General features: G+C 38.0%; 1 protein-coding gene across 7 annotated transcripts in view; it reads left to right on the top strand.

The window, feature by feature from the left end:
• The window catches only part of CDK14 (cyclin dependent kinase 14), a 550,632-nt gene that overhangs the window by 470,297 nt on the left and 65,633 nt on the right, over positions 1-14,702 (top strand). For all 7 annotated transcript variants that reach the window (XM_014842923.3, XM_070508163.1, XM_070508157.1 and 4 more), the window contains one exon: positions 1,286-1,429. In XM_014842923.3, the coding sequence (XP_014698409.1) occupies positions 1,286-1,401 (116 nt within the window). In that variant the 3' untranslated portion in view covers positions 1,402-1,429. The remainder of the gene's footprint in view (positions 1-1,285; positions 1,430-14,702) is intronic.

A 14,702-nucleotide genomic window follows, 5' to 3' on the forward strand; every position in this document is an offset into this window, starting at 1 on the left:
TTCACTTGGATTCCAAGACAGGACTCTCTCATGGCTTTCCTTTAGCCTCCCTAAGCTCTCCTTTTCAGACTCCTTTGAGGATTTCTCCTCATTCTTCAGACCTCCCACTGTTAGAGTGCCCTGGGGCTTAATCCTCGGATCTTTCTATCTGGGTACACTCCCTAGAGCCTACATGATCTCATCCAATCTCATGATATAAATATCATCTATACACTGACAACTTCCAGATTTCTATCTTCAGTCTCATCTTCCCTGACTCCAGACATGCATATCCAATTGACTACTCCACATCTCCATTTAGCTGTCTAGTAGGCATCTCAAACTTAATATTACCAAAACTGAATTCCTGATCTTTTCCCCCAGACTTACTCCTTCTGAAGTCTTCCTCTTTTCAATAAAGGGAAACATCCTTCTTCCAGTTGATGGAAGTTGTCCTTGACTCCTCTTCTTTTGTCCCACCCAAACCCAATTCTTCCATAGACCCTGTTGGGACTGCCTTTAAAATATATCAAGAATCACACCACTTCTCCCTTCTCCACTGCTATCACCCTGCCCCAAGTCACTCACCATCTTCTTTCACCTGTATTTTTACAATAGCCTCCTAACTGTTTTGTCTGCTTCTTTTCTTGCTCCTTAGAGTTGAGCTCTTGCTGTTTCATCTTTCTACAGTTTGTACTTGCTCTTCCTCTAGGAATTTGCATGGCCTGCCCTCTCACCTCCTTTGGATCTTTGCTCAAATGTACTTTATTAGGGAAGACTTCACTGACCTACTTCCACCCCAGCACTTCCAATTACTTTGCCTTGCTTTATTTTTCTTCATAACACTTACTACTAGTTGATATATTTGTTTGATTGTTTATCATCTGTCTCCCCAGATGGAATCTACAAAAATAGGAATTTCTTTTTGTTGTGATTTATATACTGTAGGATTCCGAAAAGCCTAGAACAATGTGGGATTCAATAAATATTTCTCCGCTGAATGAATGAAAGAATGGCGTGAAGAAAGGGCAAAATATGTTGTTTCCAAATCCCAGTTAATTGTTCTAGATCAGAGAAATAGGAAAGGTCAACTGAGCTGTGGTTCTGAGGGGAAGGCAGGCTATCCTGTCATACATGTGTCTAAATCTGTGTAAAGGTGTGTGTGGCTGTGACCACCAACATATACTATGATGTTCCATGTGCTGCACATCCAGAATTACATCTCAGTATCCATTTTTAAAAAGAGAAGATTGTAAATACATCTATAAATATATAAGTAAGTGAAAACTTTTCATTCTTTCCGCAGTGTCTTCTATTTTTACTGTCCCAAATGTAAGATTGCAACCAGAAGCTGGAGAAAGCATGCGGGCCTTTGGGAAAAACAATACTTATGGCAAAAGTCTATCAAATAGCAAACACTGATGAGCACAGCATTCTCAAGAGAGCACAGGTAAGATGGCCTACTTTACTTGGAAAGTAATATCGAGTAGATCTTTTAAATGAAATATTTCAGATTCATTTTTTTCATCAGTATCTTATGAACCTCTTGTGTTCATTATGGCAGTCATCTCAGATCTGCTGAGGCAGAGAACAGTCAGTCGTTTCTGTATTTTCAGGCACCTACTGGATTCTAACCAAAATTATATTTTATTTATATAGTCATAAGTAAACCATTTTAGTCATAAGCAAATTATTTTAACTGCTTATACATTCTTCACTGAGGTTAGAAAAAGGTTAACCTTGGGCTGTATCTAAGCCACAGACCTTCTTTGTTTGGCTCCCCAAATTTTTCTAATTAGTTGTTCTCATTTTAAAATGGGGACATATTACACAAAGTCTGGATTTCTGGCTTTTCTTGAAAAATCAGCAACTCTGGCAATACTGCTCTCATGTCCCTGCCAGAAGTTTGTGTGTGTGGCTGACCTGTGGCTGCCTCCCTTGGAACAGACATGTGCCCCCTAGTTTAGCTCAGCTGCCGTGTGGGCCCCTTCACCCATTTCTGATTCCTGCCTGCCCCTAGTACAGACCTTGTCATGGTGAAGCTTTTCTTTTTTTCCTATTCGATTCTTTGACCTCTACTATTCTGCACATAGGAAGCATAATCTAAACAAGGCAATCTGCAGGCATGTCAGCCTGTCCCACTCGTCGCACATGCTTCACAGAAACAAGTGTAAGACAGTAACTTCTGAAAAGGCTACGTCTTTATTGCCAGATGAATGTCTGGGTTTTTTGGAATTTTGTGCCTATATATATCTCTCTTTTTGTTTAATGTAACATAACTCTGAAGCAAATGAAGAACAAACGTTTGTGTGGGCAAGCCTTTTTATTTGCTAGCCCATATTTTTTCCTTTCTCATGTGGATGTTCAATCCTTCATTGTTCAAGTGAATCCGAGGATGCGTTCAGCAGTGTAGGAGCTCCTCTTCCTCTCTCTCTCTCCTAACGTGAAGTATGCTAACAGGCTGAGTTGTCAGCATGGCAAAGAGAGCAGATTAAACTGTCTACTTTGTCTTGTGATTTGCCAATACTTTGAGCTATTTTTGGACTCAGTTTTTGCATACGCTCAATGTGGGGCCCAGTTTTGGCCTCTCAGGAGTATGGTGGTGATTTATGAATGATTTGGAGATAAAAGATTCCCAGATGAAAGATGGTGTGTAAATGCCAGTCCGGAAATGTTACTAATAGACTTGCCACATGATACGTGAGAGTAAGATTCTTCATTTTTCAGGTTATTTCTCCCTATTGGATAAAAGTTACGTGGAAGCACAACCTCACTCACCCAGTAGCGTTTGTACTTCCGTTCTGAACTTCAGTTGGTCAGACAAAGAGTGGGGCCAAGCTTCTGACCAGTTACATCCTGGTTCTGAGAATGGTTTTAATTCATGAGAGTTGCAGCATATGCTTTTAAAATTATTTAACCTACATTACCATAATGATGGCCCCTGGCTTTATAAATCCCTCAGCCAATTCTGTAGAACAAAACAAAAAGTGGACTTTATTTGTGCTGCTCCCTCGTACACGGATGCACACAAGCAAGCCTGAATTTCAATCACAGGGCTGTCTGTGTCCTTTCTTCTTGGCTCTTTGACCTGCGCCTGGCCAGTCAAAGCAGCTAGAATGTGTTTCAGATCAGTTTCTCCTTGTAAAATGAAATCAAGCTCACTGGTCAGAAGCATTGCCCATGAGGTCTCAAAAATTACTATTGACACGAGATTTTTAAAGGCACTCAAAATTACAATCATCAATCAGTATTTGAAAGCCTTTACAAAAATGTATTTTCTTTTCAGTATATTTTTAAAACCAATTTAAGGTTATACCTGCATGGCACTTCCTTAAGAATTATTTGATAATAATACAAATATTTTCTCTATGAGTTTTGTCTTTTTCTCATCAACTTTTAAAGCTTTAATGTTATTGTTGTTTTCTTGCAAAATTCAAATACCTCGGCTTGAGTGAACGTTACATTGAGGAAACAGCTAAATTTTTCTTTTCTCAGAAAACCTGCAGGGAAGCTGAATTCTAAGAGTTTTCTGTCAGCAGAAAAAGAAATCATTTTAATTTCTCACCTTTGTGGGTTTTTAGTTTTAATCAAATAGGACTACCTTAGAGATCAAATAACATAGCCTGTGTATTAGTCTGATACATCCTGTGCAATGACCTTTTTCTGACCAGTAGCTGAATATCAAATTGTAGACAAAAAGCAAAACATCTACATAATTACGGGTATTCATTGAGAAAAACATGTCATTCCCTAGAGTTTGATTTTGTTGTTGATGAATTAATTAATTGTTTAGAGAAGGCTGTGGCATCTTAAATTTTCCTCAAATGTCCCAATTCTTTGTAAAGCCCAGAGATTGAGAAGGAGAGGGAGCGGGGAGAGGTTGGGGGCTCAAAGAGGCTAGGATTGTAATCTAGCGCTTCAGCCACCTCTCTCTGGGCAGTCACAGAGGTAAATGTGGAAAATGGATCGCTCTTGTTTTTGAAATGATAGAGGACTGAGTAGACAGGAGTGTTTCAAGTCCTAATGTTTCTCCAGTCCCTCAATGCCAAATTCTTTCTATACTTGCATTCTAAGGTCACTTCATTGTTGAGTTAATAATACTGGATTTGCATAAACTGGTCTTAGTGGAAAAGCTAATGAGAAGCACTTTTCTTTGCTGCAGAAAGCAATTTTGGTTTTAGAGTCCTGTAACCAAATTAGACAAAAAGAAAACCGCACACACCTACCTAGGTGAAAAATGGGGTAGGTGCCGGTGAATGATCAAAATACTATGCTGTCTACATTTTGTTATCCTCTAAAGATAGTAATAGACCTAAGATTTCATAGATTGTCCCCACTCATTTTATCAGCATTGAATGGTTAGAACCTCTTAAAATCTGAGAGAGCCTTAAATGGGCATAGAAATTCTCCCCAAGGAAAAGACCAGAAGCTGTATTGAATACACGTCCATTAGCCATACTTATGTTTACGCACAGTGATCCAAACACATCCCTGTGTTGAGCTCAACTTTTCAGTCATTCTGAACGGAGACAGGAAGGGCACGGTTGCTCTGTCCCCTTCTCCTTTTGCTGAATATGAGGAATAAGAATGGCCTCTAATCGTTTAGGTAGATGTTTTATAATTTTTCTGAAATAGTATATACTCATTATGGAAGCTCTTTTTTCAATGAATCAGTCTTCAGACCCTATTAAGTTTATAATAAATATACAAGAGTCTGTCTGCTACATGAAAAAAATTTTATTTGGTTAAAGTGCAGGAAGTTAACCGCATGTATATTTTGGTGACCCTGTCCTTGCCTTTCAGCATATTATCTTTGTTAATCAACATTATTTAATTGTTATAAGACAATGAAAACAATGTGTTAGACTCTCTCTGCCTGGCTCAGTCATCAAGCAATAATTTCCTAAAAGTAGGCTGCCAGGTAAACAGAGTAGAATGCATAAATTGCTCAAGAAATTTTAATTAAATAAGATAAAGACTTTTTAAAACACCAAATTCCGGATGAAATATAATGCTTTGTGCTTAATGCTCTCTGGCATTACCATCTGCACGTTCAGTAGAGCGTGTTTGCACACCCTGGGGTGCCAAAACCCCTTGGGAGTCATGGGCCCCAGGAACCTGGATTTTTAAGAACCCCAGAGGAAGTTGGTGCAGGTGGCCTTTTAACCATCTATAATGAAGTCTTCAGTAAGTATTCAAGAATTCTATATTTATAAAGTAAAATAATCAACTGATTTGGGTCAGGACTGCATAAAGACAAACTAGGAAATAATCCTTTCCCTTTCCTTCCCTTTTTTTTAAACAAAGAATAGTGTAGAGTTGTACTGTCCAGCACAGTAACCACTAGCCTTGTGTGGCTACTTTAATTTTAATTAATCTAATTTAATTAGTTTTGTTTCCTTGGTAGCACTATCACGTTTCAAGTGCTCCATAGCGACACATGACTCATGGCCACCGTATTGGACAGGACAGATACAGAACATTTCCAGTATCACAGAACATTCTACGGGACAGCCCTGGTGAAGAGTATTTCCCCTACCTGCCTTTTAAAAGAGCAATGAGGAAAATTAAACTGAATTCAACCGGTAAAAATATGTTTCAGTTCTAAATTATCGTCACTTAAGAGAAGCTCAAAATGTGTGAGGAAAAGAAATGCTCAGGTAAGGAAGGAGGCATGTTGCAAAGTGAGAGGGATGGAGACAGATCACTGAGAATGAAAGAAGGAGCTGTGCCCACAGGAACAGGAGAGACCAGGAGAAAGCGGGCATTCAGACCTTTCAGGGATGACACAGGTTTCTTCAGTTAACAGTGGTATTTGTTGAGATCGCTCCTCAGGGAAGTAAGGAAGACCAGGTTGAACAGTCTAATTAGCTGCATGGGCAGGCCTCACAAAGACTGAGCATCCTTCAGAATCCAGCAAGAGCTTTAGTTTGTCTGCCATCTCAACCGCCTCCTCAACTCTGGTAACTACTCCTGGAGAAACAGCCACCTCTTGCTCTCCTCCATGCTGTGACATTATGGCAGCTCACTTTTTCTGTCTCCGCATCGACTAACATTGCTTTCATCTTCTCTTCATCTCGTAACTTTTGCTGACTTGTTTCTGCTTATTCAGGAATACTGCTTAGTGTCATATCTCTTTGTCCCTGTTTCTGAGGCAGTCTATTGCTGTGCTCTTTTTCTCAGATTCAAAACCTCCTTGAGAGCAGCTCTGATTGGTGTAGCCATCACCATGAAGTAGAGAGCAAGGCTTTGAGGAGGGCTGTTGAGTCAGTCACCCCCGTAGAAGCTGTTGGCTGACTGTAGGCTGTTCTAGCTCAGGTGCTGAGCCCTGATCCAGTCAGCTGAGCTGTGAACTTAGTGGTCAACCATTTCTTAAGGAACTCCTGCATAGATGGCTCTAGGCTTACCAGTCTCTGAAGAAGCTTCTATGAAGCCAGTAGTGTAGATGGAAGGCACTTTGCCTGGCCCGTACACTGCCAAGGAAAAAAATTAGACAAGTACAGAGGGAAACTCCAGTTTTAATGGAGTGGCAACATCCTCATTGTGTGGTATTTTTGGCTATTGACTAAAGGTCTTTTTAAGACACGTTGCATTTTCTCAACTACAGACACAAAAGGAGATAATACCTGTTAGTACTTATCACTATGTAAGAAATTCAAGTGCTGGGTCCTTCTTTCAGTAGCAAGAAGGTTTCTGATTTTTTCTACAAAAACTATTTTCTGCATGATACTGCAAATTTGTTTCCTATCAAACAACTGCAATTTTATTATCTCTGTTGTCTCATGTAGTTGATGACAATAGTTGTGGAAATAAGAGGTAGAGGGGGAAAGAAAGCCTAGTGTTCCTTGCAGGTTTTTATCTGAAAGAACCCCTGGTTTTTGTCATTATGCCTACATTGCTGCAGATTTACAAGTACATCTTATTCGGGAAATTGACAGTGCTTCGAACCACACATGCATAATGCATATTATGAATAGCCGATTGAGAAGGGGCTGGAATGTTGTTTCATTTCCCCACCCCACCTCCACCCGCTTTTCCTTTGCTTTCTCTCTACCCTGGAAAGTTTATTTTCTCCTCTAAACTCTGATGCAAAAGAGTAGGCTAGGGAAGTTTGTCTCTCCTCTTGTCACTCTCCCTTCTCTGCTTCTCCAGCCCTCCCTTTCTGTGGGTCACTTCTGATCTGTACCACGCACCACCACCGCCAACCCTGTGAAAGGGTTAGCAAGGACTCCGAGGCCTTTACTCTCTAGTCTGCCGATTATGTAGTAGGACTGTCACAAAGCAGCATGAAAGTAAAGTTAAATATATCATGTTTCATCCAGAGTGCATTTTTTAAGTGTTTAATTTTTATATTGACATAACTTGAGATTTACAGAAAAGTTGCAAGAACAGTACAAAGAATTCCTGATGCCCTTCATGAACCACTTTCCCCAAATGTTAGCATTTTACTGCATTTGCTTTATCATATTGTCTCCCTCTCTTCCTCTCTCTCTCTCTGTCCCACATAAATGTATGCACATACACATTGTTTTTACTCACATGATGCTTCCTTACTTTTAACTATTTCAGTGTGTTTTTCTGGTAAACAAAAAATTCAGAGTAATTTTTTTTAATTAAAAACAATATGTTTTGCCCTTGCTTTTCCTTTTCCCTTCTCTGACTGAGAGTTTTTAAAAGCAAAATGCCTAAAAGAGAAGAAACTGGTTTGATGCTCCACAAATTGGTTCATCAGCCCAAGGATGCTGGAAAATTGCCTATATTTTTGTGATTCAGTGTTTTCAGGTCAGATGAGCTTTCAAATTAGGGGTGGTGGGGATAGCACTGCAACTTGCATCTTCTGTCTTTTTAAAACCTAAATTAATTTCTTAGGGACTATTTAGCCAGCAGCATAATATGAGTGAAGCTTTCTTATAAATAGTGGGCACAAGATGTGATGTGGCTCGTAATCAAGATATCTATTAGAATGCTTGGCCAAACTATTACGAAGTTAGCAGTCACAAAGAACAAGTAGTTATAATCAGGTCAGGTGCTCTATTTTTCCCTTTCGTTTAATGTTGATTCTTATGAATTTGGGATACAGAGGGAATCGTCTATGCCCTAAGTGCACTGTATTGTATTATTAATACCAGGATAGCAGCTGAGTCCCACTAGACGGTCTTTGTGGTCTGCGGATACTCTAAGAAGTGTCTGAGCATAAAAGGAGGCTGTTTGAGTTGAAGTGGGCTGATGGTCTGGGATGACATTTGAATGCATGGAGGACAATGTCTAAATGACAGTATCGAGAAGGGAAGGCAAAAAGAAGCTCAAAACTATTCCCATTGTCCCTTGGATGCTCATCACTCCTCTTGAGATATTCCTCACATGGGAGCTTTGTCTAGCAACAGGGAGTAGGATCAGGGCGGGATAGACCCGGGGTCCCGGGACAAAAGCCAGGGATTCAGGTCCTCAGACACATTAAAATTCTAGACAGATAGCAAACATAATGAAAACCACAACCCAAATGTATTTCAAGTCTAACAAAGTTCAACATTTTAGCTAAATTATTACAAGTATATTTAACAAAATGTTTGCAATACTCTGAGATGCTTCTATGAATAAAGCTTTTAAGAACATCAAATTGGTTGTGCAAATGAATAATTTACCAAGTCTCTATTGGAATTTAGGATAGCTGCTTCCTCTACCAATCTGTACACACACACACACACACACACACACTCTGTACATCACACAACCAAATAGAATAATTTTTCAACAGTCCTAGAACTGTGAGGATAACATCATAGAGCAGTCAAAGGATTACTTTTCCACCAAGGAAATAATGCACAAGGCCAAGAACAAAAACACTACAAAAGTTAGAGAAACTGATGGAAATTTATCTCATAGTAAGTACTACCATGTATGCCAAGCATGGAATCAAATGCTATATTGTTAACTTCCATACTTGGGTGAATTTTTTCCTGTTAAATTATCACTATTCTTTTAATGTAGCTTGCATTATGTATAGTGCCCTTGGATTTTTAATTGCTCTGGATTATCATTTTCAATGCAATTAGTAAAATGCCCTCAATTACATGTAATAATTACTGTAAATGGGGCTATTGGCCTAATTACTATAAATGGGGAAAGATGTGTGATTATCATGTGCAGTTAAATCATGTACAGTATTTATTTTACATTATTACATACAATAGTGTAATGATAACACGTAATTATATTGTATCAATCCTTGGTCAACAAATCTACGTCACATTAAGATATTTAGAGTTGTGATCCATTGCCAAAGATCCATGTACTGGATCTTCCTTTCTAAAGTAAAGTAAAGTAAAATAATTCTAAAGTAGTGAGGGCTAGGAATCCACTAAATAAACTGTGCACAGGCAAGAAAAATCTGAAAGGAAAAAATTATTTTACCTCCATTAATTAAGAATGCCCAGATTACCCTTTGTTGTCAGTGTTAAATCCTCCCTGAGCCCAATGCCAGCCTCCACCTGCCTGTTTTTATGTAAATGTGTAAAAATCAACACCCTTAAATGGTGGCAACATTTAAAATATGCCTGGGAAAAAAAAAAAAGAAGTCCTTTCTTCACTGTGGCAAACGTGATAATCATCCCTAGTTTACAGATGCACACTTAACAAGCTTATAGCACATAATTAATTCTGCAAAGGATGCTGTTTGACAGAGTGGGATTATGAGAATTGCATATTGATAGTGGCAAGAGGAATAAATCTATTTTCTCCACCTAAGGTAGGGTGTTCTTGTGCTCTTTAGAAACTGGCGCATCTCAGAGGTGTTGCTCTCAAAATGATCTCAGGATGGAAAGAAATCAGTAATTACAGAGCCAGGCATTCAGTTGTGTCCTAATTTTCCCACCAGTTTTTCAGTGTTTCAGCTGCCTCCGAGACTTAAAGTATTCTCATTAGGTAGCTGCAGAGGCAGCCGCTTGCCTACTCCCTCATTCTCTCACTGCATTTCCTTTTTTTCCCCTCCATTCCTGCCTTGGGAGTGACTGTGAAGATCATTTGCTGGAATGATTGGCAGGTTAGAGGATTCGATCAGATGAGTTCCTCTTAGTGCAGGTCAAAAAGGCTAGTTAGCAGGAGCTGTCGAAAAATGCCAGCAGCATTCGAAATGGGAAATGTCATGACTTCGAGGCAGGGGGTGCCACCTGGAACAGAAAGCCCCCAGCTCATTAGCAAGTTACAGGATGCTGGCTTAACTGGAGGGAGCAGAGAAGGAAAGATAATACCCAATAGAGAAAATGATTGTGAAGTGGAATTGATTTCATGTATAATTTGTTTATCACTAGAGGGGACAAATGCTGTCCTTCTGACATGAGCAGAGGAGTGTGGACTGTGAATGAAGCAACTTAGCATAATCTCCAGGTCGAGCTTTGGATTTAAAGAATGCAAACTTCTTTATGCTTAACTGTGGAAATGATCAGGTCATGTTACATTAATTAAAGCTGACATACTCTCAAATGTTTTATCTGGGCAATTGTGGCAATTCGACAGAAATGGATAGAGATGGGCAACTTTAGAAAATAGGAGGAATTTTTTTCCTCTGCTGGTGTGGAAGACTAGCTCAGCTGCATACTGAATTATAACATGGCTGGTGTTTACCTTCAGTGGTTAGCTAGGCTGCACAAATCAAACCGGGTTCCCGATTCGCTTGCGATCTTGTTTAGAGAGGAGAATGTTTGCCCTTTGGGAGATTTAGATGTATTCCGTGTGAAAACATAGACGTGTATTTTGGAATATGACTGTATTGTATTTTGATATAATGTTAAAATTTTAATCTTTTTTTTAAAGGGGAAGCTCTCTAATTTCATTCCTGCCTAATTATAAGTTCCTGTAGAATATGATTCTTTACCATAAAGTCCTCGACTTACAGCAGCCATATTTACCAAGCAAATTAAACTCAAAAGGTGTCCTTATAGGAAAAATTTAATCTGCAATTTGTAAAAAGAGAATGTAGTGGCAAAACAGAAAATAATATTGCCTGGAAAGGACTCATATTAAACTCCAAAATTAAAGCTTCCAGTATTTTTACAATGTATTAAATAGGCTATAGTGTAAAGCCTTTTCCTACATAAATTCCATCAGAAAATGTATTTTCTTTTGATGAGAAACTTTCACGATCTCATTTATCTCTGACATGGAGATCTTCGTCTTGTTATTTTAAGTCACAAATGCCACAGCTGCAAGTCTTTCTGGCTGAACACTGAAAGATGTTTACTTAGCATCTAGATTTTCGTTAAAACATATATTTTCAAAATGTCTTTGCCTTAAGTTTCTCTTTTCTCTTAAATATTGAGACATTTTATGAGGCAGTTATGAAATAGCCAATGCTTGTTTTATCAAGCAGCCTCAGACTGCTGTCTTAAGTGAATAGGAATCTTAAAACCTCCTAGTCAAAACACTGGTGGAAAATTCATTCTGTTCTGTATTCAGCATAAAAAGCTTAGCATTAAGCTACTGAATATAGCTGTCAAGATATACGGCGTTAGTTTTGTCAAATCTGAAAATTTAAACATCTGTGGGAATCCACCCATCCCCTCACTTGAGAGTTTTATTGTGTGGTCCAGAAGCTGACCTTTGAAAAGAAAAATTATAAAATACTGTTTTAAATGGTTCGTCTAAAGTTAAGATTTTTTTATTCTTCTGCAGTAACTTAATTTGTTAACAACTGATGGATTTATTAGAAAAATGAATGAATCAAATTTTTGAGAGAAAGCATTTTAAAAAAGAATTTTTTTAAAATAAGAGAATTGGGTCTCATTGTGTACAAGTAGGTTTCTCACTCTTCAGACTAGCTTTAAGTAAGATGCCCTTCTCTCTCAAAACAGGCAAGCCAAAGGTGCCTGACTACACAGAGCCAGAGGTGAATGGTGGCATTTGTGCACATGTGGTCTCATGGCCCACCCTCTTCTCCATCCCCTGCCCTCAGCTTGGCCTTCCAAAGTCAGCTCTGCATTCACAGACTTCATAGACTCTCCACTATTGGGCATTCTTCTCAATTAATCTCCTCTCCTTTAAATAAAATAATCTCTGGTACATATTGACATTCTTTTTTTTTTTTCCCCCTGAGGAAGATTAGCCCTGAGCTAATATCTGTTGCCAGTTTTCCGTTTTTTTCTTGAGGAAGATTTGCCCTGAGCTAACATCTGTGCCAGTCTTCCTCTATTTTGTATGAGAGTCACCGCCACCACATGGCTGCTGACAAGTGGTATAGGTCAGTGCTTGGAAACTGAACCCGGGCTGCTGAAGCAGAGCATACCAAACTTAACTGCTAGGCCATGGGGCCGGGCCCATATTGACATTCTTATATTTATCATTCCCTTTTTTTAATCTTTCCACAACTCTATAGATTGAGTAATCCTGTTGTCACCTTTAGATTTGTAGGTTCTCTACTGATAAGGTCCCTAGGTTCCAAAGAAAAGAAATGACATCCTTGTAATTGTCCTCTATATCAGCAGTTCTCAAAGTGTGGTCATGTTCTCTGGAGATCCCCAAGAGGCAACATGGGGTCAAAAAGTGTTTTCATAATAACACTAAGATGTTCTTTGCCTTTTGCACTGTGTTGACATTTGCACTAATGGTGCAAAAGCAGTGGTAAATAAAACTCCTGACCTTAGAATGAATCAAGGCAGTGGCTCCAAACTGTATTTCTAGGCATTGTTTTCTTTACCACCATACAATGATAATTGTTTTTAAAAGCCAGTTTTACTTAATAATGTTTTTGATGAAGAAGTGAAAATTAATAATTTTATTAAACCTCTCCCTGTAACTAAATGTCTTTTTAATAGTCTGTGTGAATAAATGGGAAGTTTGCGTAAATCATCTACACTATATACCTAATGACTGTGGTTGTCTCAAGGAAAGCTCTGGTGTAGGTGTATGAGTTGCAAGCTGAACTAGCTGCTCTTTTCTTGAAATGTTTTCACCTGAAAGAACAACTGACAGAGAAACTGGTTATTCAAACTTGGATATTTGGCAGACATTTTCTCAAAAATGAACAAAAAAAAAAGTGGATCTGTCACCTAAGGAAAACAACTGGCAGTATTTGCTGCTGATGATAAAATTAAATCTTTTAATATAAAATTAGAATTTGGGGAAACTATAGAACATTTTGTTTGCCACGGTGAGCCTGACAGTTCCATAAACATTTTTCAAATGAGATAGATGTTTATATACGCAAATGTGATTTTTTGATATTGTATAGTGAAATGTGTCAACATTTGAAAGATCTGTATAATGCATTGAATCAGTATTTCCCAACTGACCAATACACACTTTTAGAAAATCATTGCATGGACAAAACATTCACTGAAAGTGTAAGATAAACCAATAGATTTTAAAGTAATAGAATACAAAGAATTCATTGATACAGTTTCAGATTCCCCAGTACAACTAACCTTTAAGAAACTACCACTCGTTGAGTTTTGTTGTAATATAAAAGAAGAATGTATATCCACAATCATCTGAAAGGGCTGTTGAAATTCTTTCTTTTCCAACCACATACCTGTGAGAGGCCATATTTTCTTTAGTTGTTTCAACCAAAACGACATATCATGGAACAGATTGAATACAGAAACAGGCATGAGAATCCAGCCGTCTTCCCTTCAGCCCCATATTAAAAATATTTGCATAATTGTAAAGCAGTGCCATTCCTCTTGCTAATTCTACTTGGAAAATATAGTTATTTTTATTAAAATAATGTTTTTATGTTAACATGTAATGGATTTTTTAAGGAATTAATAAATAAATATTTTAAATTATCAATTTTAATTTCAAATATGGTAAATGTCAATAGCCATAATCCATGTAAACCAAAAGCTCTTTGGGGGTCCTCTATAATGTTTGGATATAAAGGGTCCTTAAGACCAAAAAGTGTGAGAGCCGCTGTTCTGTATCAGTAGTGCTGTGTGTAAACCCTAACATAGTACTTATGTTGACAACATGTTTTCCTCTTGAATAAATTGCTATTCACTTAATTTTTTTTTTTTTGCTATATAAAATTATTCCACTTCTATCCATCTAATTGAATATCTCAGTTTTTCTGGGGTATAATGGATAAAATCCCTATTCTTGTGTTTACATAGATGCCATCTGAAAATTGCAATAGAGTGCCATTTCTATGCCCTTGATGATTAGTAGACAAATTCTTAAAAGCCTTTTGTTATATATGAGTTTGAAGGATGTGACTTTCCCTGTGTTATAGGTACTAAGTTTGACCTTGTGTGGAGAGGCTCTGACCATGTGACACTAAATCAACAGGCCATTTTACAAAGCTTGTTGATAAGACTCAGGAGGACTTTCAATACAGTGCCCTGATCAGACTCCGTAAATTCTCTTTCAGGAGATGAACTACTGTGAGGTAGCTCATGGAAATCTAGATGCATTTGGGGGTTCAGAATTGAAGGGAAATAGTCAGCATGATTAACCATTAAATTAGGCTTGTATTTTTTTTAACTCTTTATTTTGAAATATGTTTAGATTTACAGAGGAGTTGTAAAGCTAGGACAGAGAGCTAAACCTTTCACCCAGCTTCTAATATTAACAACCTTTATAACCATGGTACATTTATCAATCTAAGAAATTAACATAGGTACCATACTATTAATTCAACTACAACTTTATTTGTAGGTCATCTATTTTCACACTCATGTCCATCTGTTCCAGGATACCACATTGCATTTAATTGTCGTGTCTCCTTGGTCTCC

Source organism: Equus asinus, chromosome 1 (genome assembly GCF_041296235.1).
Source record: "Equus asinus isolate D_3611 breed Donkey chromosome 1, EquAss-T2T_v2, whole genome shotgun sequence".
NCBI classification, from domain to species: domain Eukaryota; kingdom Metazoa; phylum Chordata; class Mammalia; order Perissodactyla; family Equidae; genus Equus; species Equus asinus.